Genomic DNA, 27,834 nt, shown 5'->3' on the forward strand with positions numbered 1-27,834 from the left:
GATGTGGAAGTGGAATTATAGACTGTTGGTTGTGAGCTGCCACGTGGAAGCTGAAAACCAAACCCAGGCCGTCTGGAAGAGCAGCCGCTGTTCCTAACCACCGAACCATCTGTCTAGTCCCTAATGTACTCTTGTAAAATTGTCTTTGTTGTTGCTGTCCACACTTGGCATGAAGCTAAACCCTTTACTGAGTGTGGAAGGCTTTTGGTATTTCTGTGCAAAGAGGACCTGGGCCCTGCCTGGGTTGGGGAAACCTGTCTGTCTTATGAACCCAGATTCCATATTCTTGGTCTCTACATTTTCTCTAAATGCATTTATTCCCATTTTCACAAGGACTAGACCTTAACTTTGCTTTTCCTTTTAAACTGTTCCTTCTAGTTTCCCCATATCAGTTAACAGCCTCACAGCCATCCATTACACCAGACAGAAACTTGGAAATCAACTTTGATTTCCCTAATATCCACTCACTCCAATTTTGGATACTTTTGTTTTCTAAGTATTTCTCGGGTGTTGCTCAAAGTGAGTTACCTGCCCCCAGGACAGTTTTGGAGGCTGTCCTGTAACTAGCTCTGTAGACCAGTCTGGTCTCGAACTCAATGAGAACTGCCTGCCTCTGCCTCCCAAGTTCCACTTTTTTTTTTTTTTTTTTTAAAAAAAAAAAAACCTCCTTTCACTAAAAGACACTATCAAAAGAGACTACAAAAGGCCATGACCTAGTTTCTCCATTTCCTTATTTTTAAAAATTTACTATGTAGCCCAGACCAGCCTCGAAATGACCTGGCCTTGTCCCTCCCACCACAGACGCTCCATTATTTACGTCTAAAATTTAGCAGTGCACACAAATGGTTTTCAAGTTCCCGTGTTATAGGTGTCTGCATAGACAAATGTTCGCCATTGTATCCTTCCAGAGTCGCAACGACCTCGGGTGAGAACTTGGCTGTGGTATGTTCACATCATTACCTCACTTAAAATCAACCGTAACTCTTCCGCCAGCAGAGGGTGGTGGTGCAGGGCTGTGTCCCTGCCCCGTCACTGCTGACAAATGAATCCCTATGCTCTCTTAGGCCGGCTCCATCCCGCCACGCAGCTTGCACTCTTCGCTCAAGGCTGAATTCAAGCCCCCTCCCCAGCATCGCCCTCGCCGTATTCTCTCTACTGCAGCACCTGTCCCGCCCTTCACCAATCTGATGATGATTTGGGATTACGAATCCGCCTGTGAGTTTTTTATAGGATCTCCCAAGAGGGAGCACAGTGTTTACGCAAGACCGAAAACCGCAGTGAAGCCTTGGGTTCATTGGGGACGACCACTGTTCCCAGAAGCCCCTTCACCGAGGACTGGCTCTGTCCTTCACCCAAAACTCTCCGCGCGGACAAGACTGAGCATGTGCGAAAGGACTGCGCCTGTGCAAAAGACTACACGGCCGAGGACTGCATCTCCCAGCAGGCTGTGCGAGCGTGCGTCAGCTCCGCGTGACGAGCAGCTTCCGGCGTGGAGGGGCGGGGTTGCGCGCGCGGCTGAGGCCGCAGCTGGAGCTGGGAGGGGAGCGGCCCAGTGGCCGCTAGGCTGTCTCCGCCATGGAGGCCGTGCCCCGGATGCCCATGATCTGGCTGGACTTGAAGGAGGCCGGTGACTTCCATTTCCAGTCAGCGGTGAAGAAGGTGAGCGCACCTCTGCTGCGTATCTCCGTCGTCTGCCCGCGCGTGACGCCCCCTGCGCGCCTGTCCCTCCCGGGGTTCCGTCGCAGGTCGGCCAGGCGTTTTCCCTGAGGATGGCCCTCCCTTCCCGTGCCCGCACATCATCCTTATCTCCGACTGGCACTGCATCCTTGTGGGGATCTGCTTTCCGACTTGTGCCCTGGACCACTTGCGTTTGTACCGAGGTTCCGTGCTTCCTGGCTGTGACGTTCTGGACCCATCTCTGCCGCGTTCCTTCATGGCCAGGAAGCCCCCATGGGGAGCGATGGCGGTCCAGGTTCTGAGAGTCCACGCTAGGCCCGAGCATTGGTGGGATCCCAGTTCACCACCGGACTAGGAAAGAATGTGGGTTTTAAGTATGTGTTTTAAGACAGGAACCCCAGTGGCCTGTAGGAATGCCGGGCTCGGAGTGAGTGAGTGAGTGTAGGCCTGTCGTCTGTCTAGTCTGACCTTCCATTTCTGTATGGTCTCCTACAAAATTTCAGCTCTAAAATTCCTTTGGACCAAAAGACACAGGTTCTTGCTGATAAAGAGGGCTTGAGTCACGCTAGGGCTCTTGGAGGCATCCTATTAGTCATTTTGCTGGGTAGAGAGCAGTCATTAGGCGTTCACTGAGGCAAGGTTGCTGTGTCGAGATCAGGTGTGTGGTGATGACGATTTGGGTACCCTCCAAGATACTGTGTTAGGAAGGGTCCCCAGATAGCACTGTGGGCCCAGCAGAAATAGGCAAGTGGCGAGCTGTTACAGGTGAGGCTCCTTGGGATTAGCACCGCAGCTGTTAGACCGTTTACCAAAATCTTTTACCACTCTGTGGTAGTAGGAGAAAGAAAATGGGTTCAGAAGCAGTTTCCAACGGACTTGCCTGCCACATTCTCTTCACACCACTTCCTCAGTTCAGGCACTAGTTGCTTGTTTGTGTGTGGGTGGGGTGGGGTGAGTTCAGGTGTTGGATGTGTGTGGGAAGGTGGTTCAGGTGGTGGGTATCAACCCAGAGTCTGGCAGAAGACATTAGGCACCTGCTCTGCAGAGGTACACCACCCCCCAAGCCCAGACCCCTTTCTCATCTCTAAGAGCATCGTATTAAACCAGTTGATCTTAATTGACAGAATTTGGTTCTTTTAATGCAAATAAATATGAAGTGAATTTTTCTAAAATGTATCAAAACTGAGGGAAGATAGAGACTCAGTATGCTGAGCCCTGGCAGTACAGAAGCAAGCCCGTATTTTTAGCTTCCTGCTTAGGATTCTCCCTGACATAGCCTAATTCTATGAGCATTTATCACAGTCCTGTTAAAATGTATGATCTATGTTTTTCATACATGCATTCCACATTCTGTTCACAATTATTACTTCCTGTTTCCAAAACACGCTGCACTCCTAAATGTGCTCCCTGAATGAATACTAATGTAAATTGTGATATTCAGGATATCTGATATTCAACCCTCCAGTGGGTTTGACCCACATGCTTAGAGCCACTGTTGTACCTAAAAGAGCTCTCAGTTTGCCCTGTAGAGTGACTTAGGGCCATTCTGTAAACCCTGAATTGGTTCCAGCTAAAGCCCTGTCTTCACGAAGCTTTCCTTAATCCTTTTATCTGGATTAGTCTTTTCCTCTTCTAAATTTCTTTCCCTTCATCCTTTCCTTGAGCCAGGGCTTTTCTGTGTAACAAACAGCTCTGGCTGTCCTGGAACTTGCTCTGTAGACCAGGCTGACCTCGAACTAATAGAGATCCACCTGCGTCTGCCTCTTAGTGCTAGAATTGAAGGCATATACCACCACTGCTATGTGCTATTTTTAATATTTATGTGCTGTGTGCTATTTTTACTGTTTGCTCTCTCTCTCTCTCTCTCTGTGGGTTGAGGCATGGCAGTTTGTTTGTGTGGAGGTCAGAGGATAACTTGCAGGAGTTAGTGTTCTCCTTCCAATAGGAGGTCCAGGGAATCAACTCCGGTAGCCAGACTTGGCAGTAAGTGCCTTCACCCCTGATCCTGCTGAGCCATATTCTTGGCCCTATGTGTACTGTTTTTTTTTTTTTCCCAAGATGGGGCCTCACTATGTAGCTCTGGTCATCCTGAAACTCATTATGGAGACCAGGTTGGCCTCAAACTCACAGAGATTCACCTGCCTTTGCCTCCAGAGTGCTGGGATTAAAGGCGTGTACCACCACCATACTCTGGTCTTATGTGTGTTATGTATTAACTGCAACTGGGATCCCAGAAAGGCATCGACATGTTCCTTTAGCCTAATACCCACTACTACATAGGAAACGGTTTCTTGAATGACTGAAAGACAGTCTGTAGGGAATTTCAATTAGATTTAGAATATATTGACCCGTAATGGAGAACTCTCAGTCCAGGTGAACAAAGATGGCCAATAGAAAGTAGAACATCATGCTCTTGAAAAAGTCTGGAGTTGGGTTCCCAGGACCCACATTGGTGGGCCAGCTCAAAATTGTCTTTAACTCCTGTTGCAGGGGATCAGGCTCCCTCTTGTGGCCTCTGAGGGCACTGCATTTACATGCACATACCCACCCACCCACCCACCCACATAACACCTTAATAATAATGAAAAAGAAAATCTCAGCCTATTCAGTTATGGTGCTTCCGTGTCTGTAAATCTTAGCATTTGGGAGACTGAAGCAGGAAGATTGAATTCAGGGCCTACCTGGGCTACATAGTGAACACTGTCTCAAAACATAACCTCAATTCTCCAAAGCTCCTTGATTTTGGGGGTTGGTGGGTGGGGGCATTGGTTAAGACAAGGTCTTACAGTGTTAAAAGGCAATTTTAGTCTCAGACTTGCTACATAAGAGAGGCTAGGCTTGAATTCTTGATCCTCTTGCCTCTGCCTTCCAGTTCTATGATTACAGGCAAGCGCCACCACACCCAGACCTAGGAGATTTTTGATTGAATGTAGTCTTTTTCGTCCTGGTCACTCACATGTACACAAAAGGTATTCAAGAATAACCCCGTACATGGTGTCCCATGCCTTTAATCCCAGCACTTGGGAGGCAGAGGCAGGCAGATCTTTATGCGTTCCAGGCCAGCCTGGTCTACAGAGCAAGTTCCAGGACAGCTAGGGCCACACAGAGAAACCCTGTCTTGAAAAACAAAATCAAAAAAAGATCCTGAGAGCACCTTGCCTTCAGTGAGAAGTGTTGCTCCAGAAACACAATTCCTACTGGACATATCCACACACATCTTTAATCGCAGCTCTTGGAAAGCAGAGGCAGGTGGATCTCTTTGAGTTCAGGAGCAGCTTCGTCTACATACATACATAGTGAGTCTACATAGTGAGTTCCAGGACAGCCAGAGCTATGTGTAAGACCCTGTCACAAAGAAAAAGCAAAAACATATTTCTCTAGACATCAGAGGAGATTCTGTAGTAGTCACTAGACCATCTCAGCCTGTGGGTCTCCACCTTTTTGGGGGTTGAATAACCCTTTCACAGGGGTCACCTAAGACCATCAGAACACAGACATTTACATTATGATTCACAACAGCAAAATTACAGTTATGAAGTAGCAATGAAAATAATGTTATGGCTGGGTCCCCACACATGAGGAGCTGTATGAGAGGGTCACAGCGTCAGGGAGGTTGAGAACCCTGTACTGGAGCCTGGAGCTCTCCCTTCCCTCTCTTTCCTCTGGTGACTGCCATTCTCTATCCATGCTCTGAATCGATGGGGGATGTCCTTCTGTATCTATGTTTCTCTTATTGGCTGATGAATAAAACACTGATTGGCCAGCAGCCATACAGGAAGTATAGGCAGGGCTACCAGTTGAGAATTTAGGGGAGAGGACACAGAGAGGTGAAGGAGTAACATGCTGGAGCCTTCTCTGATAAGATAAGGCCATGTGGAAATTCATAGGTTAATAGTTATGGGTTAATAATTCAGAGAGCGCTAGCCTGTAAGAAGCCTAAGCCATCGGCCAAACAGTTTATGATTAATATAAGCATCTGTGTGTTTACTTGGGTCTAAACGGCTGTGGGACCATGTGGGGACAAAAACCTCTATCTACACTGAATTACAGAAACTCTACTGTTGACTTAGTGGGTTAGGGTTCAGTTTAATCTCAGAGGGAGATAGAGGGAAAATTGCTTCTGTTTATATCAGCCTGTGAAATGATGCTGAGTCCTGGCAACATAGACAGACCAGTTCTAGAGTCCCTCTCTATTTATTCATTTTTTTCATTTTTGCTGGGGATTGGGCCCATGGCTTTTTGCATGCTAAGCAAATGCTTTGTCCCTGAACTATATTCCTATACTATAACACAGTCCCCACCACCATCACCACTAACTAGGAGTCCATAGTGTGGTAAGGGAAATTTAAAAGTTTGAGCAATTTAATATAATAGAAATATTTATAAGGTACTGAAGCCCCAACGCAAAGGAGATTTGTGTTAGGCACTTAAATTGGACCCAAAAGACCCCACCAGCCCAGGCTTTTGGTGGTGCTGGAGGTTGAACCCTGGGCCTTATGTATTCTGCCTTCAGCCCCAGTGTAGGGGTAATCACGGTGACATTAGCTTTGGTTGCCAGGACACCCTGTAGCCAATTAACTAAGCTGTGAACACTTACCAGTTAAGGTGTGACTGACTGTTGATTACACTGTACCTCAGGGGTTCTCAGTGCTTCAGTGTCTTCGCATGTCAGACCATGATGTAGGTTGCTGTCTCTGAAGCAGCTCTTTGGAGGAATGCCCTGTTCATAAATCATCGTGTCTTTGCCTTTGCTCAAATAAATTCCATTAAATTTAAATTTAGTTTTTCTTTTAACAGTATTTTTGCTTGTTTGTTTGTTTTAATTAACGTGACTTTCCTTCCCTTATGTGAACTGCAGTGCACACTTGGCTCACATGGTATTGAGTGGACGCGCACTAGCCTTAAGCTGCCCCCGTCTCTCTTTTCTGCACTGGGGATTGAATCCAGGGGTTCAGATGAGGCAAACACATTATCAGTGAGCTATATAACCAACCCTTGCATACCATATTACCCTTTTGGAGGCCCAGATGGCTGACCCACTGAAAGTGGATGAAGATGACTCTTGTGCTCTTTACCAGTGAATGATTTGAGAGTCATTTCTTTCCCAAGTCCCTACCCTTAACCAGCTACTTAGACTGAGAGGCTGTATCCCTTCTTCTTTCATAGAGTGCCTGTTACTTGTGTAACCTGGGAATGCAAAGGTTTTGAAAAGCCCTGCTTTCAAATGGCTTCCCTTCTAATGAGTCTGTAGTCATCTGTCACCCACTGCGGTTGTGACTTCTAGGTAGCGCTGTGCTTGTCACTTGGTTTCTCCTTTCACTCTGTTCCTTTTCCTATGAGAATCTTCTGGAAAACTACTGTTTAGGCCTGGCGCCAGCTCACTGTAGCCTGCCTCTGTAACTTCACCCCCTGGGTCCTCTGTGGGACCTTCCACACTCCCGTATCCCATTTTTGCCTTGCTTAGGTCATTCTTGGGTTCTTCTCCTCCTGCTCCCTTCGTCTGACCTTTGGGAGCACATGGTTATTGCTTCTTCCCACTGCTCATCTTGTCCACATCTGGCTGTTTGGCTTTGTGGATTTTTCTCTCTTCTCGATTTCCCACAGAACAGGTAAATGAGAAGAATAGAAGCCTTTAAAAAAATAAATAAATAAAAATCCCTCCCTGGATGCCATGGAGGACAAGAAATAGCAGCTATCTGTGGTGTTGATGTTTTTCTTTCTAATCAGAGACAGACTCAGTTGGTCTGCCTTTCTTCTTGTGTGATGCAGAAGCCCTCATCACAGATGAACTGGGTGGCCCATGGTCTTTTCAGAATTGATTTCAAACACCAGAAGCCTGTGTACGTTTCCCTCAGGGTTTAGACCAGATTTAGGGGGTGGGGGCTGGGTTTTGTTTTGTTTTCAAATCGGGCTCTGTGTAGTCCAATTGTCCTTGAACTCATTCTGTAGACTGGGCTGGCCTCAAACTCACAGAGATCGCCTGCCTCTGCCTCCCGAGTGCTGCGACTAAAGTGTGCGCCGCCGCCACCTGTTGTAGACCAGATTCTTTTCTCAGAGAGTAAAATTCTTTGGAGTGTTCCTGTTTGTGCATTTGCAGGTGCTTATGTGTGATGACCAGAGGCTAGCTTCAGGTATAGTTCTCAGGCTAGCTGTCTACCTTAGTTTTTGAGATGGGGTCTTTCACTGGTACCTGAGGCTTATGGATTAGGTTGGCTGACCAGCTGACCCAGGGACCTCTATTATCATCCAGCGCTGCAATTACGGACTTGTGGACTATGGACAGCCGTTTATGTGGGTGCTGGAAATTGAATGCAAGTTCTCATGTCTGCTCCTGTGGTAAGCACTTTCCCAGCTCAACTGTCGCCACCTACCTCTCCTCCCAATGCTCCTGGTTTTTTTTTTTTTTTTTGAGACAGGATCATGTAGAACAGGTGGGCCTCACATTTGCTCTGTAGCCAAGGGATGGATTTGATGCCTGATCTTATCACCACTTGCCTCATGCTAGCACTCTATAGGAGTATGCCAGTGTACCCAGTTTAAGAGTAGTAAGTCATGTTGTGCAAGGTGTGCCTCCTGAGGGTTGGCTGCATAACCAGTTTAGTTCTAGCACCCTCTGGGAATTGTAACTTGAATCTTCTCTCTGGTGCTGTTCAAGGGGCCATTCAGAAGCAACAAGGAAGGGAGGCTTTGAGTATTGTGTGTGGTCAGACTAGGAGAGGACATAAAAAGTCTGTCCTCCAAGATCTCCTGAGTAAATTGGGAAGGGGGGAGGGGGCAGGGGAGAGGGTGAGAGGGGAAGAGGAAAGGGAGCAGGGAAAAATGTATAGCTCAATAAAAACAAGAAAAAATAAAATATAGGCTTAAAAAGTTTTTTGGAAAAGTCTGTCTTCATGCCCTGAACCTTTGGCCTGTAATTATCAGGCTCACTGACATGAACCAAGGGGCTGAAAGCTCTTCTTTCCTTTCTTCAGACTCCTTTGTCTGAATAAAGTATTGTTTCATTTGAAATGCAGCAACTGAGCATATATTGTATAAAGTAACAATATTGTATGTAGGACTCAATTTTATGTGCATGTTTGTAGTACAGCCCAAGGAATGACTTAGATTTGGTTCAACTCTGGAATTGAAAGGGAAGTGTAAAAAAAGAGAGGAACAATGTATGTTTTATAAGAGCTGCTGTGGTCATTACCTAAGACAGGGTCCTACTGCCCCATGTTGGCTGCTGATTTCCCATTTTTCTAATCTGCAAGCAGTGGCATGATTCGGAATTCTTGTTTCCAGTGATCATTGACTGCAGTTTTGTGTCATTTGTTACTAGAAAAGTAATAGCACAGAACAAATGTAGCCACTAGAAGCTGATGACCTCCCCTGTCCCCTCAGCACTACAAATAATCATCATATACAAATCACACATTCCTTATCTGTGGCTTAGATTATTTTTGAGAAAGGGTGTAGCTCTGGCTGCCCTGAAACTTGTTATGTAGGCCAGGTTGGCCTCAAACTCAGATCACCTGCCTCTATATCATTAGTGGTAGGACTAAGGCTAATACCACAACCAGCTGTGATATGGAATCTTAAATTTTGAGGAGATTCACACATGAATAGAGTTGATGATTATGAACTTAGTACGGTACAGGTATTAACATACCATGAAGGTTATTTTCAGCCTTTCTGTTTAGGCACTAGCTCAAGTCTTTATGACAGCTCTGTGTGACAGGCATACACAGAAAAACTCCAAAAAACCAAGCCCAGATACAAACAAGCCTATGAGGCATGCCGTCGTGGACACAGCCCAGTTTATCCAAATTTTGTTAAATCCACAGTAACTTGGGGGCAACTTTAAGGATGTAAAGTGGCTGCCTTCTTGGTTCTCGAAATGAAAGTTGTCTCTCTCTCTTTTTTCTCTTAATCTCTGTCTTAGTTAAGGTTTCTATCACTGCAGTAAAACACCATGACCAAAAAGTAAGTTGAGGACGAAAGGGTTTATTCAGCTTATTGCTGTTGTCATTGAAGGGACACAAGCAGGGCAGGAATCTGAAGGCCACGGAGGATGCTGCTTACTGGCTTGCTCCTTATGGCTTGCTCAGCCTGCTTTCTTACAGGATCCAGGACCACTAGCCCAGGGATGGTACCACTCCCCACACCATACGGCAACACTCCCCCACCCCAATTGATTACTAATTGAGAAAATGCCTCACAGCTGGATCTCATGGTCTCGTGGAGGCATTTCCTCAGCTGAGGCTCATTCCTCTCTGATGACTAGCTTGTGTCAAGTTGATACACAAAACCGCCCAATACACTCTTCTTCCCTCCCATCATCTCGTGTGTGTATGTGTGTGTGTGTGTGTGTGGTGTCCCATGTAGCTGGTGGCCTCAGACTTGAGGATGACCTTGAATTCCTGATCCTTCTGCTTTTGCCTCCCAATTGCTGAGATTATGGAAAGACTCTATGATTTAGAGAGAGAGAGAGAGAGAGGAATCTGTCTCCTACAATTCCTTCTTTTCCTTCCTCAGTAGGTTTGATTTCTTAACATATTTTCAATTGAGATCCGTTTCTTTTTTATTTACCTATTTTACTCCATATGTATGCCTGGCCTGCAAAGGTGGAAGAGGGTTTCAGATCTTCTAGAACTAGGGTTGGTTGTGAGCCGCCATCATGTGGATGATGGGAATAAAACTCAGGTTTTCTGAAAGATCACCGAGTACTCTAAACTGCTGAGCTATGTCTCCAGCCCCACACCTGCTTCTTATTCTCTGATAAGAGGGTCTCCAACTGCTTCAAAGCCGGGTGTTGTTGGGGTTTTGTTTTGCTTTTCCTCTCTCTCAGGCTACCTTCACTAGGATCATAATTTTATCACAATAAACAGCTCCCATCTCAAGCACAGATTTTGAGGCTCTCTTAGTGTTGGTTGGTGTAGCTATACCAGTGTCTCACTTTTCTTTCTCGTGTCTGCTACTGGCTTGTTTTCCCAAGTCCCATTAGGTCAGACCAGTCCCACAGTCTGTAGACAGATAGATGGTTTACTGGGTTTACTGTTCCATACACTGGAGAATTTCAGCAAGTCTCTTTCCTCTTATTAAAAAAAAAAAAATGCTGGTCAGGTTGTGGCGCACACCTATGATCCCAGCACTCAAGAGGCACAGGCAGAGTTTGAGGCCAGCCTGGTCTACAAAGTAAGTTCCAGGATAGTCTGGCTACACCGAGAAATCCTGTCTTGACAAACCAATGAATGAATGTCTTATTTAGTATTTATATGTATGTGGATGCTTGCACCACAGTGCATGTGGAGGTTGGAGGCCAACCCACACGACTTGGGTTTCCCATTCCACCATGTGGGTCCCACTGAGCCTCACCCATGAGTCCTCTTTCTCAGTGGACCAAATGTTTGGTTATTGCTGCATCAGTCACTAACTGCTGATTAATTCTGTCAACTTGACCACCTGGGGAAAGAAGTTCTCATTTGAGGAACTGGCCAGAGAGCACATCTGTGGGCTATTTTCCTGATTGATAACTGATGGGGGGGGGGTCTGCATAGGCAGTGTCATCCTTGGGTGGGTGGGCCTGGGCTATATAAGGAAGCAAGCCAAGCAAGCAAGGCCCATCTCCCAGTACGCTTTGCTTCAGCTGCCTGGGTGCTTGCCCTGACTTCCCTGGTGGTCAGTTTTCATCTCAGCAACAGAAATAATACCGCAATCTTGGCAAATGCCCGGCCTCTTGGCCTCAGTCCCCTTATCTCCTCATCCCCAAAATGATGAGACTGGATAGAGTCCATCTCTGCATTGTGGTAAGGGTCTGGGGACTGTGTGTGTGGCCCGTTGTGGGAGCTTGGGGAGTGTCTGCTGCTTCTCCTCCTTGGAGGGAGAGTGAGTCAGTTTTCTGGGAGTGGAGAAGTGGCTATTTCCCCTCACTGTTGTGTTATCAGCAGGCTTTGGAACTGACATTAATCCCTTCAGCTGTATCCCACAGGGCCTGGAGGCTGCAGTCCCTCCTTCCCATCCTAGGGTGGGCAAGCCTGAAACTTCTCACTACAAAGGAGCTGACTTAGGCCACATTTTCTATCTGAGGGTTAGGTAGGAGTTGAATAGATCAGAGTGTAGTTAGCTGGGAATCAGTAAATCAGCTTTAGATTGATTGTGAACCCTCTAAATATTGGCTTTTGTGTTCACAGGGTTTGAGCAGAGTTGAGTATTTGTTTGGTAAATTTCTTTCATAGCCTTTTATCTTCTCAAGAGGCTAAGACCACCGATACAGTAGATCTTTTCAGATACCATAGTTCTTCAGGAACTAAGTCATTTGTCTCCCAAATTTCAAATATTTGAATTGAATTAATTTGAATTGAAGTAATTGAAAGTCATCCAAATCCTCATTACCTACTTTGTGTTTTTATTAGGTATGTGGGGTGTGAGGGTATACTTCGGGATACACATGCCATGGAGATCACAGGACAACTTACAGTCTCCATTCACTGGGTTTTTATTGCAAGGACCTGACACCAAATAAACAAACTTGCCGAGTCTGTTTTTAGTTGTTTTATTTTTTAAGATTTATTTGTTTGTTTTGACTTCATTGTTTATTTATTTATTCACTTATTTATTTTGAGGCAGGGTTTCTCTTTACCCTTGGCTGTCCTGGAACTTGCTTTGTAGGCCAAGCTGGCCTCTCACAGAGATCCACCTGCCTCTTCCTACTGAGTGCTGGGATTAAAGGCATGTGCCACATGCCTTAAGATTTGTTTTTATTTCATGTTTATGAATGTTTTGTTTGGATCTATATTTGTGCACCTTAAAAGTGTGTCTGTTGCCTGTGTAGGTGAGAAGACATTGACTCCCCTGGAATTGGAGTAATAGCTGTTTGTAGGCTACCATGTGGGCTGCTGGAGGCCAAACTTGGTCCCTCAGCAAGAGCAGCAAGCCCTGAGTCATAGGGAAGCATTTTACCAGTGGAGCTACCTCCAGCCCTGTTGTTTTATTAATTTTTGAAGATTGATTTTTTAATTTTTATATATATGAGTATTTTGTCTGCATGTGTGTATATGCACCACATTCTGAAGGGAGGCCCCAAAAGGGCATTGGATCCCCCGACACTGAAGTTATAGATGGTTGTTAGCTGCCTCCAGATGATGGGAACTGACCCCGCAGCCCCTGGAAGGGCAGCCTATTCTCTGAATTGCTGAACCATCTCCCCTGCCCAATTTTTTATATGAATGATACCTACTCCATGCTGGCTGATTCTCCATTCTCATCACACTTCCTAGGCCTCTCCTGAGAGAAGGAACCCGTGAAACACCTTTGCCATTGCTGCTCTGCCCTACTTGGGGGCAGGGGTGTGGTGTGGTGGGGTGGGGTGGGTTGTGGTGGGGTTTGTACTCTTGCTTGTTTGGAGCCTCTTGTCTTTGTGTACTTTGAGTTTAGGGTTATAGTTGTGACACAGGATCCTTGAAGGAGGTTTAAGTTAGGGACCCTTTGAGGATCTTTGTAGGGCTCTATTTCAGCTAGTTCAGACCCCTCACTCCCTGAGCTGGTAGAATCCTGGTGACTATTAAGAAGGCTATGGCCTGTGAGGGACCTGTTGAGGTGTTTGCACAGGGTATTCGGTGTTGTTTTCAGGGGCTAGGAGGAGACCATCCTGTGAGTACCTGTGTGCTGCTTACTGTAGCTGAGACCCAGCTCTGACGACTGCTCCATACTCAGGGCAGGTCTGCAGAGCAATATGTTTACATTTTGCTTGTTCCTTTTTCCCCTCTAGTTTGTTCTGAAAAATTATGGAGAGAACCCAGAAGCCTACAATGAGGAACTGAAGAAGCTGGAATTACTCAGACAGGTAAGGTATTTTTATGTAAGTATGAATGGAATTGGTTTGCTAAGGAGGTTTTAAAAAAAATCAAAACACAGCTCTACCTTCTGTGGTCCTGTGGTCATATTTGAATTTACTTTTTTTTTTTTTTGTCTACAAAAGCATCAAAATTGCTGGTAGAAACATTTTTGTGTTAACTCCAAAAGTCTGATAGGTGAAAAAGGATTTTATTTTACTTTTTGTTTCTTTTTATAGGGTCTCAGTGTAGCTCAGGCTGACCTTCTAGTCCTGAAAGTTCTGGAACTATAGATAGACATTGCTCCTTTATGTTTAAATCTTTGTTATTTTCTGTACTGGGAATTAAACTCATGTCTTCAGGTTTGATGGCAAGTGGTTTTACTTGTTATGTCGTCTGTCTATTTTAGAGACATGGTCTCATGAAACCCTTAGGCCTATAACTTTATGTAGCTAGGGATGATCTTGAAGTTTTGACCCTCCCCACCTCCCGGTCTTAAATGCTGAGGTTATGCCATCACTAGTTTAGTGATCCTGGATCAAACTCAGGGCTTCATTCATGCCAGGCAAGTATTCTACCAGTATTCTACAGCAGATGTATTCTACTATACATCCAGACTCTATAGGGTTTTTTGTTTAAGATTTATTATGTATACAGTGTTCTGCCTGCATGTATGCTTGCAGGCCAGAAGAGGGCACCAGATCTCATTACAGATGGTTGTGAGCCACCATCTGGTTGCTGGGAATGAACTCAGGACCCCTGGAAGAGCAGCCAGTGTTCTTAACCTTTGAGCCATCTCTCCAGCCCCTGTTTGTTTGTTTTGAGACAAAGTTTCTCTGTGTAGCTGTGGCTGTCCTGAAACTCATTATGTAGACCAGGCTGGCCTCACACTCAAGGGATCCACCTGCCTCTGCATCCCAAGTACTAGAATTAAAAACATGCACCATCATGCTTGGCTAGCCCTTATTGTTTTGTTTTTGAGACAGGGTCTCATTATCTATCCTAGCTGGCCTAGAACTTACAATGTAGCCTGTCATGGACTGAGCCCTCATGCCGTCTATCCTCCAAGGGGATTATAGGTATATGCCTCTATGCTTGGCTTTAAGGATTTTTGTTTTTGTTTTACAATTACACTTATAGTATGTATTGTGTGAATGTGGGCATGTGTGGCGGGCAGACAACTTGCAGGAGTTGGCAGGAGTTGAGTTGATTCTTCTACCATGTGCAACCTCAGGCCCTCAGGCTTGGTGGCAAGAGGCAAGAACCCTTACCGCCTCAGCCATCTTGTGCAACTCCTGAGGTTGTTTTGTTTTGTTTTTTTAATTTAATGCTTTAATCTGTGTGGCTATCATTTAGGTACAGTTTGCATTTCCCTTTCCCCCATATTTTCAACCTTTTTGAAACATTGACATATAAGAATTCAACATATTTTGAGTCTGTTGAGTTTTTTGTTCTTTTTCTATATTGTCTTTTGTCAGGGCCATGGAATCTTAAATGTGGCATCTCCTTCATTTTCTATTTCACCTTCTGAAATTTCATTTAATTTCAGTCACTTGTATTCCAAAACACTAACTGGAAAATTGCAGAGTAAGTAATTTAGAAGCTCCAGATTGCTTGCAATTCTGAGCAGTATAACTAAATCTCATACATCCTGCTCTGTCGTATCCCACCTGGGATGTTCATTGTCTTTGTTCAGTGATTCACTTAGTAGCAACCTTGGTTTTATTAGATTGAATGAAATCTCATGATACCATGTTTAAAATTTTCTGTGTGTTTGTGCACAGACAAGAGGGGGGAGGACATTTGTATGGCAGTCAAAGGACAACTTGCAAGTCTGCTCTCCCCTTCTACCGTGGGTTCCAGGGACTGAACTCAGATGGACAGGCTTCACAGCAGGTGCTTTTACCCACTGAGCCATCCCGACAGTTCAGTGCTGTGTTGAAGTAACTTGTTTGCTATTATTATTGGGTTTTTTTGAGATGGGTCGCTGTAGTGCTGGCTGTCCTGGAGATGGCTATGTAGACTATGCTGGCCTCTGGGCCTGACTGCTGGGATTAAAGAATTAAAGGTATGTGCCACCATCCCCAGATACCCTTCTTTTCTTTTTCTTTCTGTTTTTTTTTTCTTTGTTGTTGTTGTTGTTGTTTTTTGTTTTGTTTTTTTCTTCAAGACAAGCTTTCTGTATTTCTGTATATCACAGTCTTGGCTGTCCTGGAACGCAGTCTGCAATCTGTAGAACTCGCAGAGATCCACCTGCTTCTGCCTCCTGAGTGCTGGGATTAAAGGCATGGACCACCACTGCCTTATTTTCTTAATAATGGGTCTAAATACATAGTCATGATGCTGGCAATTACAGATAACAGAGAAGCTGTGAAACACTTTTTTAAAGTCAAACATGGTGCACACTTGTAAGCCCAGCTTGAGGAGGCATGATCGCTGATCGTGGGCCTAGGCTACATGACCCTCTTTCTTGAGCCACATTTAGAAAAAGAGCCCCAGACGGTGGTGGATAAACCTTTAATTCTAGCACCTGGGAAGCAGAGGCAGATTGATTTGAGTTCAAGGCCAACATGGTCTAGAAAGCAAGTTCCAGGACAGCCAGGGCTGTTACATAGAGAAACCCTGTCTCAAAAACCAAACAAAAGCCAAAGTAAAACTGCTGTTAACATGGGTAGGAATCATCCCAATAGCCTGCTTTTGGGTATATACTCAAAAGTAGAATTACTGAATTATGTAATAGATTGGATTTTTGAAGAGTCACCACACTAATTTTGCCCAATGGCTAACCATTTTACATCTCTACTAGCAGTACACAAGAGTCCTAATTTCTCCATTTTCTCAGTGTTTGTTATTGTCTTTGTTGTTTTTGAGAGTCCCACCATGTAGCCCAGGCTGGCCTGGAACTTGTGATCCTCCAGCCTCCTTGGTTTACAAAGTATGCAAGCCAAGGCCTTACTGTTTTGTGAGGAAAGGGTCCCCCCCTCCCCCCCACACACACAACAGGGTCTTATGTAGTTCAAGCTGGCCTTTAACATACTCTGCAGTGAAATATGACTTGATCCTGATCCTCCTGCCTCTACCTTCCAAGTGTTAGAACTGCAGTCATGTACTGCCATGCCTGGCTTATTTTACCTTTTTATTACTAATAGTCACCCTAATCATTGCCAAGCAAGGATGAGGTGTGTGGGGCACATGGGGAGTGTGTCCTTGCTGAGAACACCCTTGCCTTGCTAAGGGCTCTGAATCACCTGCTGCCTGGCCTTGCTTCTGGGCCCCATAGCTATTAGCATCCTAGTCAGGGTTTCTGGTCCTTTCTGCAGGGCTGGACAAGGGAGTTTATGGTATTTCACCCAGTTCCTCACTGAGGACCTGCTCCTTGATAGCTATATATGCTCTGCTTGTTAAAGTTTGAACAGAGGATTCCTTTGTTTTGTTTAATTTTCCTCCCAACTAGAAAGATTTATTACTGTAAAAACTGAAAACAGGCTAGGCAGTGGTGGTGCAGTCCTTTAATCCCAGCATTCGGGAGGCAGAGATAGGTAGATCTTTGTAGTTTGAGGTCAGCCTGGTCTACAAAGCAAGTTCCAGGACAGATTCCAGAGCTGTAGAGAAACCCTATCTGGAAAAAAACAAAACAAACAAAAAATACTGAAAACAGTAAATATCAAGAATATGTGAGCAAACAAAAATTTTTTATGTCTATATCAGACATGAATCTGTCTGCCTATCTATATCTGTATATTTATTTAAAAGAAGATACATTGGGGTTGGGAAGATAGCTTATTTAGTAAAGTGCCAGACATACAGACACAAGAATTTGGGTTTGGATCCCCCAAATCCATATAAAATGCCAGGTGTGGTCATGAATATTTGTAATGCTAGTGTTTGGCAAGGGGGTGAATGGTCAGGGGAGTGGAGGTAGGTCTAGCCAGTTGGAGAGCTCTGGGTTTCCTGAGAGACCCTGTTTCAGAAGATAAGGTGGCAAATAATAGTGGAAGATACCTGATATCATCAGCCTCTGGTATGTGCCCTGCACACATACATACACATGTATGCTGTACATACACACAGAGAGAAATCACTTCAGTAGTATTACTCATAATCACTGTTAACATTTTGAGGTGTAGTCATCTGGATTTTTTTCTGCTTTTTTGGTCCGTATTATTTATTTGCTTATTCTATAGAAATGAGATCATATATTCATCTGTTCCATTATTTTTTTGCCTATGTGTCATAGAAGTCTTAGTATATCCATAGCAACCTTTGTCTTGAGTTGCCTTAACATAATTGATGTAAATAGTTCTCTTTAGTGGAAAGTCTAGTGGCATCCATTGTTTTAATCTGATAATGTTGTGAGAAATGCCCTTGTATGCACATTCAAGGATTTTTTATCCCCTCCTTTTGCATATCTACCCGTCATGAATTTTCTAGTCAAGAATGGCCTCAAATGATTGGTCCTCTGTCTCCCTCCTGGGTTTCTCTTGCTGTACATTTTTAGATAGAGAGCTGTGGGTCAAAAGTTAAACAAACGGGGAAGGGTAGAGTTAAACATAGGAGCTGGAGAAATGGCTCAGCAGTTAAGAGCACAGGCCTCTTTTCTAAAGGACTCAGGTTCAGTTCCCAGCACCTGCATGGCAGCTCACAACCATATGTACCTCAAGTTGCCAGGGGATCCAGTTCCCTCTTCTGACCTCCACAGACACCAGGCACACATGTGATGCATACCCATGCAGGCAAAACACCTATACGCGTAAAATAATTTTTAAGGTTGAATATAGTCAAAGCATATTTTAGAGTCTCTTCTTCTAGAAATGTGGGACAGACTCAGTCTACCAGCTTAGGCTGGCAGGATGGTATGTCCAACAACTGCAGGTGAAGATAGGGCTTTCTTATTTCTTATTTCCCAGAATGCTATTCGTGTTGCACGGGATTTTGAGGGCTGCAGTGTCCTTCGAAAGTACCTTGGCCAGCTACACTACCTGCAGAGTCGGGTTCCCATGGGCTCAGGCCAGGAGGCCGCCGTAGCTGTCACCTGGTGAGAGCTAGTAGGCTGGGCTGGGAAGTTGAGAACTTAGAAGGTGCTTAGATAGCTGGGGTGCCTGGGTGGTAGGCATGGTCCTTTCCCCTCCCCTCTCCTCACATGGGATGGGGAGTGTTAGTGTGAGCTGACACAAACCCCTGTCTCAATCTGGAATGGTTGGTGGCCTTCCCTGACCCTTGGGCCCAGGCCAGGTCCTCCTGCCCTCTGGATGACTGAGATGCATGTGTACAGGACGGAGATCTTCTCTGGAAAGTCTGTGGCCCACGAAGACATCAAGTACGAGCAGGCCTGTATTCTCTACAACCTTGGTAAGCGGCTAGATCCTTCCATGGGCCCTACACCAAGCCTTGCCAGCCTGGGTCTCAGTTCATCAGATCAGATGGCCGAAAAGGCTATGTCCGAATGACAGGAAGATGCCTGGGTTCTGACCCCTCTCCTGCCTCCACCACAGCTACACTGGCACTTCTGTTCTCGGAGGCCTGGGACATCACTGTTTAAAGAGCTGCTCTGCTGGGCTAATGCGAAGTTGTCACTGCACACTCCAATAGGGAGTCGTGGCCTTTCTGTGTCTGCAGTGTCACATACTCCCCACTCCCCTACTAGTGGCTTCAGTCACTGGCTTGGCTGAGGGGAAAGCGTGGGTTCCTCCCGCCTCTACCACCCAGCCAGGGCAGAACAGAAGGGGTCTGGCTGGGTTTGTGATGGTTCTTCCTTGGCTCTCCTGGCACCGACTGCCCAGTTCTCAGACCTGTTTTTCTGACTGGATGGCAGCAGGTGCCCCTCTGCCTCAGGCTCAACACAGGTATGGGCAGCCTGGGAAGCATCCCCAGGCACTCCTAACAATGTCTCTTGCCTGTCTAGGTGCATTGCACTCCATGCTGGGGGCTATGGACAAGCGGGTGTCTGAGGAGGTAAGGACTGGGGAGGGGCCAGTGTGGACATGTGGGTGTGCTGTGGAGAACCTCAGCTACCAGAGTCTGAAAGATCCCTGCCTTATGGAAGTGGCCATCTCTTCACTTCTTCCCTCCCAGGGCATGAAAGTCTCCTGCACCCATTTCCAGTGCGCGGCGGGTGCCTTTGCCTACTTGCGTGAGCACTTCCCACAGGCCTTCAGTGTAGACATGAGCCGCCAGATCCTCACTCTCAATGTCAACCTCATGCTGGTGAGCAGGGCTTGCTCTGGTGGAACCAAATTGGTTTTGTTTCTGCTTTGAGATGAGGTCACATTTTGTAGTTCAAACTGGTCTGGAACTTACTGTGTTAGTCTAGGCTTGCTTCAGAATCATGGCCAGTCCTCCTGCCTCAGTCTTTTGGGGTTAGTCATGAGCCACCACCCCTAACTTCACTTTGAATTGGAGAAATGGCTAAGGGAGAAAGCAGGTTACATCTAGATCCTGGGCTAGCCATGTTGCAGGCAATGAGGGACAGGCAGGAAGGAGGCCTTGGCGTTGAATCTTTTGAGTTCCAGGTAGATCAGGCACAGGGTGGTAATTCTAGGAACAGCCAAGAGGGGATATTTTGGTCTTGTTCCTCGGTCCACGAGGGAAGGGCCTTCAGGTGAGCAGGGTATTGACTTGCACTTGTTGCTACAGGGCCAGGCTCAGGAGTGCCTGTTGGAGAAGTCCATGCTGGACAACCGGAAGAGCTTCCTAGTGGCCCGTATCAGTGCCCAGGTAAGAGCAGGGCTGCAGCTAAGCATTTGCTTTGCTCCTGACCTTTGATTACTAAATTCATCCTAATTCCTAGGTAGTAGATTACTACAAGGAGGCGTGCCGGGCCTTGGAAAATCCCGATACCGCTTCGCTACTGGGCCGTATCCAGAAAGACTGGAAGAAGCTGGTCCAAATGAAGATCTACTACTTCGCAGCTGTGGCTCATGTAAGGCGAGGGGTTACTGGTTATGGACTAGGCCAGGTGGGTATAGCTCAGGTGACAAGTCATGAAGCCTCCTTTTCTTTCCCAGCTGCACATGGGGAAGCAGGCTGAGGAGCAACAGAAATTTGGGGAACGGGTAAGTGGGCTTCCGGTAAGGGGTAAACTCAGGATGTGTTCCAGGCTTTTAAGATTCTGTCTTTTATGGGGCTGGAGAAACGGTGCAGCGGTTAAGAGTGCTGAATGTTCTTGAAGAGAATCCGGGTTCAATTCCCAGCACCCACAATGCAGTTTTACAACTGTCTATAACTCCAGTTTCAGAGGAGCCAACACTCATGGCAAGAAAAAAAAAAGTCTTTACATTATACTGGAGGTGGTCCTCTCTGCCTTGTCCTCCTCACTAGGCCATCATAACCTTGCTGTAGGCTTGGCATCTTCCCACCTTGTAGCCCATCCCTGGGGTCACTTCTCAGAAGGCAGGGTGGCTCCCACAGGGAGGACTGCATCGGCTGTCTGAGCTGTCGGTCTTACCTTCAGTGATCAGACCATCAGGTAGGACAGACCAGGCTTTGCCCTCCACAGGTGGCCTACTTCCAGAGTGCCCTGGACAAGCTTAATGAAGCTATCAAGTTGGCCAAGGTAAAGCTGAGCGAGCGTGGTTGCCTTTCAAGGCCTTGAAGGCACATGGCAAGGCTAGCTGAGCTGACAGGTGTCGACATTGGCCTTGGTTATCTCTTCTATCTCCACAGGGCCAGCCTGACACTGTGCAAGATGCACTTCGATTTGCTATGGATGTCATTGGGGGAAAGTAAGTATATGGGACTAAGGTGGTCAGGTGCTTTCTTATTAAATAACTTGTTCCTCTGCACCCTTGGGAGGAAGCTGACAGTGCCAGAGAGTGGTGGCCTCCATGGCAATCTGGTTTGTGAAACCTTAGTAATCTGTGATTTCTTCTTCCTGTCCCTTCCTTCCCTTTGACCCCCCCCCCACTCCTGACTCCCAAGATATAATTCTGCCAAGAAGGATAATGACTTTATCTACCATGAGGCGGTGCCTGCACTGGATACCCTTCAGCCTGTGAAAGGTCTGACCACTAAAGGGATGCTGAGGGGTGGGGTTGGCAGAGGAAGATAGAATTGGGAGGAAGCTGCCTTGAGTCTTCATATTGGCCTGATCTCTGTGATACCTCCTGCTCTTAGGAGCCCCCTTGGTGAAGCCCTTGCCAGTAAATCCCACAGACCCAGCTGTTACAGGTCCTGATATCTTCGCCAAATTGGTGCCTATGGCTGCCCACGAGGCCTCATCATTGTACAGGTGTGTAGGAGGGACTGGTTTTCCCTTGGCACAGAGGTCCTTGAGGTCCCTAAAGTATATAGGTTTCCAGCAACTGGTCTGTTTATTCCTTAGTGAGGAGAAGGCCAAGCTACTTCGGGAAATGCTGGCCAAGATTGGAGACAAGAATGAGGTCTTGGAGTAAGTATGGGACAAGCTGTGGGTGGTAGAGGACATACCACATTTCTTGCCTCCCTGCTCAGAGGCTATATCTAGATTTTGAGTGTTGAGGTGCTGTGTGGGGGGGGGTGTGCTTCTGCCCCTCTGTCTCTGTCAGTGTAGGGTAGAAGATAAGTCTTCAGTCTAGTTTCAGTGGAGGGACCAAGCTAGCAGGCTCTTCTGTGGGAGGAGTTGGGTCAGAGCCCAGCGTCCATCTGATCCTATCATCATCCCCTCTCCTTCTCTAGTCAGTTCATGGACTCGATGCAGCTGGATCCTGAGACAGTGGACAACCTGGATGCCTACAACCACATCCCACCCCAGCTCATGGAGAAGTGTGCAGCACTCAGTGTGCGGCCTGACACTGTCAAGAACCTTGTCCAGTCTATGCAGGGTGAGCAAAGCACAGAGCAGACAGGTGCAGGGGGCTAGCAGGCAAGTCATGCTGTGGCCTCCTCCACTGAGGATGCTGCTGAAGTCCGGCCCAGGCATAAACCTTCCAAATGCTCCTGTGGATCAGTGAGCCATGGGCTTCCTGTATTTGTGGAGTTTAGCGAGTGCTGGGAAACAATCTCTGATCCAAGTGGGCATTCTGTGTCTTGTGGGCAGAGGGCAGAGTGCTGCCTGGTCTGCCTACCTCAGTGGCTATCCAATACACCGCAGTGCTGTCAGGCGTGTTCACGGATGTGGAAGCCTCCCTCAAGGACATCAGGGATCTGCTGGAAGAAGATGAGTTGCAAGAGCAGAAATTGCAGGAGACCCTTGGCCAGGCTGTAGCTGCCCCTGGCCCCTCTGTGGCCAAGGCTGAGCTTGCAGAGGTGAGGCGAGAGTGGGCCAAGTACATGGAAGTTCATGAAAAGGCTTCCTTCACCAACAGTGAGCTGCACCGCGCTATGAATCTGCACGTTGGTAACTTGCGCCTGCTTAGTGGACCACTGGACCAGGTGCGGGCTGCCCTGCCCACACCAGCCCTCACCCCAGGTAAGCCCTGCCCAGTGCTAGCCGGAGGGGCTTGGAGCTGAGGCTTCTTTGGCCTCTCTGATTGCTGCTGCCCACAGAGGACAAGGCTGTGCTGCAGAGCCTGAAACGCATCCTAGCCAAGGTGCAGGAGATGCGGGACCAGCGTGTATCTCTGGAGCAGCAACTCCGAGAGCTGATCCACAAGGATGACATCACTGCCTCCCTCGTCACCACTGACCACTCCGAGATGAAGGTGGGTCTGGTGAGCGTCCAGGCAGGACTCTGTTTGGGGGCTTCTTCCTTAGGGTCTTTGTCCCCATCTTTCCACAGAAACTGTTTGAGGAGCAGCTGAAGAAGTATGATCAGCTGAAGGTGTACCTGGAGCAGAACCTGGCAGCCCAGGACAATGTCCTCCGGGCGCTGACTGAGGCCAATGTGCAGTATGCAGCTGTGCGGAGGGTGCTCAGTGAAGTGGACCAGAAGTCAGTGCCTGCCTTTGTTCTAGCCCAGGCCCAGGTGGAGCTCCGTCCGACAGCTTGCCTCATCTTGGCTTTCTCTTTTGCCCACCAAGGTGGAATTCCACGCTACAGACCTTGGTGGCTTCATATGAAGCCTATGAGGACCTGATGAAGAAGTCCCAGGAAGGCAAGGACTTTTATGCAGACCTGGAAAGCAAGGTAGCCACCCTGCTGGAACGGACACAGTCCATATGCCGTGCCCAAGAGGCCACCCGCCAGCAGCTCCTGGACAGGTGGGTGTGGGCTTTAGGCTTCATTATGAACCCAGCCCAGGCCAGCCTGGTTTATGGGGGCTGGCCTTACTTCTCTGCCTGTCCCTCAGGGAGCTGAAGAAGAAGGCACCACCACCTCGGCCCACCGCCCCAAAACCGCTGCTCTCCCGCCGAGAGGAGGGTGAGGCAGTGGAGACCGGCGACCCCCCTGAGGAGCTGCGCAGCTTGCCCCCTGACATGGTGGTTGGCTCACGGCTGCCTGACCCGTTCCTAGGAGCCCCTGGCCCACTTCACTTTTGTCCTGGGCCCTTCCCCAGCCCCACAGGCCCAGCAACCCACTACCTCTCAGGACCCCTACCCCCTGGGACCCATGCAGGCCCCACACAACTGATGCAGCCTAGGCCTCCAGTGCCCATGGCACCTGGGACGGTCATCTACCCAGCCCCCACCTACACATCGGAGCTGGGCCTGGCACCCAGATCCTCTCCCCAGCATGGCGTTGTGAGTGGTCCCTATGTGGGGGTAGGGCCGCCTCCACCGCTTGTAGGTGTTCCCTCGGCCCCGCCGCCTCAGTTCTCAGGACCTGAGTTAGCCATGGCAGTTCGGCCAGCTACCACCACAGTAGATAGCGTGCAGGCTCCTATCTCTAGCCATACAGCACCACGGCCAAACCCTACCCCAGCTCTTCCCCAGCCCTGCTTTCCAATGCCTCAACCTGTTCCCCAACCACAGCCTCTGCCCACACCCTATACCTTTCCTATCGGGACCAAGCAGCACCTCCCAGGCCCTACACTACAGCACCACTTTCCTCCTGGGATCCCAACAGGCTTTCCAGCCCCCAGGATTGGGCCCCAAGCTCAGCCTCAGCCCCAACCCCCACAGCCAGCATTTGGACCACAACCCCCACAGCAGCCCCTTCCATTCCAGCATCCACATCTCTTTCCATCTCAGGCCCCAGGGGTTCTTCCCCCACCTCCACCTCCCTACCCTTTTACCCCTCAGCCTGGTGTCCTGGGACAGCCACCACCCGCCCTGCACAGCCAGCTCTATCCAGGCCCATCTCAAGACCCTCTTCCCCCACACTCAGGGGCTCTGCCTTTCCCTAGCCCTGGGCCTCCTCATCCTCATCCTCCCTTGGCATATGGCCCTGCCCCTTCCCCTAGGCCCCTGGGTCCTCAGGCAACCCCAGTTTCTATTCGAGGCCCCCCACCAGCCAGTCAGCCCACTCCTAGTCCCCACTTGGTGCCTTCACCTGCCCCATCGCCAGGGCCTGGCCCAGTACCTTCAAGGCCTCCAACAGCAGAGCCACCACCGTGTTTGCGCCGAGGTGCTGCAGCTGCAGACCTGCTGTCTTCTAGCCCTGAGAGCCAGCATGGCGGTACTCAGCCTCCTGGGGGTGGGCAGCCCCTGCTGCAGCCTACCAAGGTAGATGCAGCTGAGGGCCGTCGGCCACAGGCCCTGCGGCTGATTGAGCAAGACCCCTATGAACATCCTGAGAGGTTGCAGCAGTTGCAGCAGGAGCTGGAGACCTTTCGGGGACAGCTGGGGGATGCAGGAGCACTGGACACAATCTGGAGAGAGTTGCAAGAGGCACAGGAACATGATGCCCGAGGTCGATCCATTGCTATTGCCCGCTGCTACTCACTGAAGAACCGGCACCAGGATGTTATGCCTTATGACAGCAACCGTGTGGTGTTGCGATCAGGCAAAGATGACTACATCAATGCTAGCTGTGTGGAGGGGCTCTCCCCATACTGCCCACCCTTAGTGGCCACCCAGGCCCCACTGCCTGGCACAGCTGCTGATTTCTGGCTCATGGTGCATGAACAGAAAGTGTCAGTCATTGTGATGTTGGTGTCTGAGGCTGAAATGGAGAAGGTAAGAGCCTGGGGTGGACATCCAGGAGGGGATTGTGGAGTCAGGAGGCAGGGAGTCTGGGTAAGCTAGCATTAACTGTCTTGTTACCCCTTCAGCAAAAAGTGGCACGCTACTTCCCCACTGAGAGGGGCCAGCCCATGGTGCACGGAGCCCTGAGCGTGGCACTGAGCAGTGTTCGTACTACCGAAACCCATGTGGAGCGTGTGCTGAGTCTGCAGTTCCGAGATCAGAGCCTCAAGCGCTCTCTTGTGCACCTCCACTTCCCTACTTGGCCTGAGTTGTGCGTTCACTGTTGTGGGTGGTGGGGTAGGGGCGAACTCTGGTGGGTGCTGGGGGTGGGGGTGGGGCAAACTCCGTGGGTGCTGAGGGGTGAAACATGCATCTTGTGAGGCCTGGTTCCTACCTGCCCTTTCCTGCAGAGGCCTGCCGGACAGCCCTGGCAACCTGCTGCGCTTCATCCAGGAGGTGCATGCACATTACCTGCACCAGCGACCTCTGCACACACCTGTTGTCGTGCACTGCAGGTAGGGAGCTGGCAGGCACTGAGGGAGGGTTCTACCCTGTGGGCTCTTAGCCTGGCCTTCTAACTTCCCTCTCGTCCCAGCTCCGGAGTGGGCCGCACAGGAGCCTTTGCACTGCTGTATGCAGCGGTACAGGAAGTGGAGGCTGGGAATGGGATCCCTGAGCTGCCTCAGCTGGTGAGGCGGATGAGGCAGCAGAGAAAACACATGCTGCAGGAAAAAGTGAGTGGGTGGGCCGGGTCTGCCCTTACTGAGGATGGCCCCTGCCCAGCTCATTAGCCCAAATCTGTCTTTCTAGCTGCACCTCAAGTTCTGCCATGAGGCACTGGTGAGGCATGTGGAGCAGGTCCTACAGCGCCATGGTGTGCCCCCTCCAGGCAAGCCTGTGGCCAGCATGAGCATCAGTCAGAAGGTGAGGGCACTTCCTTGAGGGCTCTACTGGGACAATCAAAACCTGGTCAAACTGCCTTCTTACTAGCTCTACCTTCTCAGAATCACCTGCCTCAGGACTCACAGGACCTGGTCCTCGGTGGAGATGTATCCATCAGTTCTATCCAGGCTACCATTGCCAAGCTCAGCATCCGGCCCCTAGGTGGCTTGGATTCCCCAGCTGCCAGCCTTCCAGGCCCTGTAGAGCCCCCAGGTCTCCCACCTGCCAGCCTTCCAGAGCCTACCCCCGTTCCATCCTCCTCTCCTCCCCCTCTCTCTTCGCCTCTGCCTGAAGCCCCACAGCCAGAGGAGGAGCCACCAGTGCCTGAAGCCCCCAGCTTAGGGCCCCCCTCCTCCTCCCTGGAGCTGTTGGCTTCTCTGACTCCAGAGGCATTTTCACTGGACAGCTCTTTGCGGGGCAAGCAACGGATGAGCAAGCAGAACTTTCTACAGGCCCATAATGGGCAGGGGCTGAGGGCTGCCCAGCCTACGGATGACCCCCTAAGCCTCCTGGATCCACTCTGGACACTTAACAAGACCTGAACAGGCTTTGCTTACCTGGTCCTTACACTACATCTCCCATCCCTGCTGCCTTTAGCTCTGCCAGATGGAGCTGCCCTGCAGGCCTCAGGTCAGGCTCTGCTCCTTTGTGGCTGGCACCTGACAGCTCAGCTCTAGGTCACTGAAATAATAAACCTAGTCCGTGGCCAATGTCTGAGTTCACCCATGCTGCCTCAGGAGTGCCAGGCACCTCTCTCCCTTACCACATTTGTTTTTCAAGACAGGTTTTTTTTCTAGGAAGCCTTTGCCTCCCAAGTACTGGGGTTAACGGCATGTGCCACCACTGCCTGGCAATCATGTTTCTTGAACATCTGTGAGTACGGTCTATGAGTAGAGTGGATTGACGTAAGCAGCTCAGGCTTCTGGGTATAATGTGGTTTTTTAAAAAGTTTAATATTACAGTCAGGAGACAACAGTTCAGAGTCAGCTGCAAAGAAGATGCCTAGCTCTTGCCTCCAGTCTAGGTCCAAAGAGTTGTTTGCCCCCAGTGCCCCACTCTGGGTGGGGGCAAGTGGGTTGTGTAGTCGACCTGCCCTCAGTCCAGTTTCTCCAGCACAGAGGGCACATACACTAGGCTGAGCTCACTGCCAAAGTTGCAGACAATGGCAGCATTGTCCAGTACCAGAATCTGACGGGCAGGCTGGGCCTCACTGTTCTTGCCCAAGTAGACTGTCTGTAACAGGTCCCCGTAGTTTAGGTCCCAAAAGGAGACACAGCCCTGGCCGCCAGTCACCAGAAGGTTGTCTGAGATGACACCTAAGCTTGCACCACAGCCCAGATCCTGGAGGTGAAGCCAGAGGAGGTCTTCAGTGTGAGTTCATCCCCCAAACACCACACCAACAACCCTCCACTCCCACCGGCTTA

At 48.7% G+C, this 27,834-nt stretch overlaps 2 protein-coding genes across 4 annotated transcripts in view; one reads left to right on the plus strand and one right to left on the minus strand.

Annotated features, from left to right (window-relative positions):
* The first annotated feature begins 1,479 nt into the window (after nt 1–1,479).
* On the plus strand, nt 1,480–27,088 carry Ptpn23 (protein tyrosine phosphatase non-receptor type 23). The gene is made up of 25 exons (XM_051203466.1): nt 1,480–1,659; nt 13,424–13,498; nt 18,395–18,522; nt 18,760–18,836; nt 19,390–19,439; nt 19,560–19,691; nt 20,121–20,201; nt 20,275–20,406; nt 20,492–20,539; nt 20,983–21,039; nt 21,150–21,208; nt 21,405–21,484; nt 21,600–21,714; nt 21,808–21,873; nt 22,140–22,285; nt 22,555–22,872; nt 22,950–23,104; nt 23,182–23,333; nt 23,423–23,602; nt 23,692–25,459; nt 25,555–25,739; nt 25,879–25,983; nt 26,064–26,202; nt 26,279–26,392; nt 26,473–27,088. The coding sequence occupies exons 1-25, from the start codon at nt 1,576–1,578 to the stop codon at nt 26,950–26,952; spliced, it is 4,926 nt and encodes a 1,641-aa protein (XP_051059423.1). The 5' UTR covers nt 1,480–1,575; the 3' UTR covers nt 26,953–27,088.
* A 256-nt stretch (nt 27,089–27,344) lies between these two features.
* Nucleotides 27,345–27,834, minus strand: part of Scap (SREBF chaperone) — a 59,246-nt gene continuing 58,756 nt past the window's right edge. For all 3 annotated transcript variants that reach the window (XM_051203476.1, XM_051203482.1, XM_051203488.1), the window contains one exon: nt 27,345–27,751. In XM_051203476.1, the coding sequence (XP_051059433.1) occupies nt 27,506–27,751 (246 nt within the window). In that variant the 3' untranslated portion in view covers nt 27,345–27,505. The remainder of the gene's footprint in view (nt 27,752–27,834) is intronic.

The sequence above is a fragment of the Phodopus roborovskii genome, unplaced genomic scaffold (assembly GCF_943737965.1).
Source record: "Phodopus roborovskii unplaced genomic scaffold, PHOROB, whole genome shotgun sequence".
Taxonomy (NCBI): domain Eukaryota; kingdom Metazoa; phylum Chordata; class Mammalia; order Rodentia; family Cricetidae; genus Phodopus; species Phodopus roborovskii.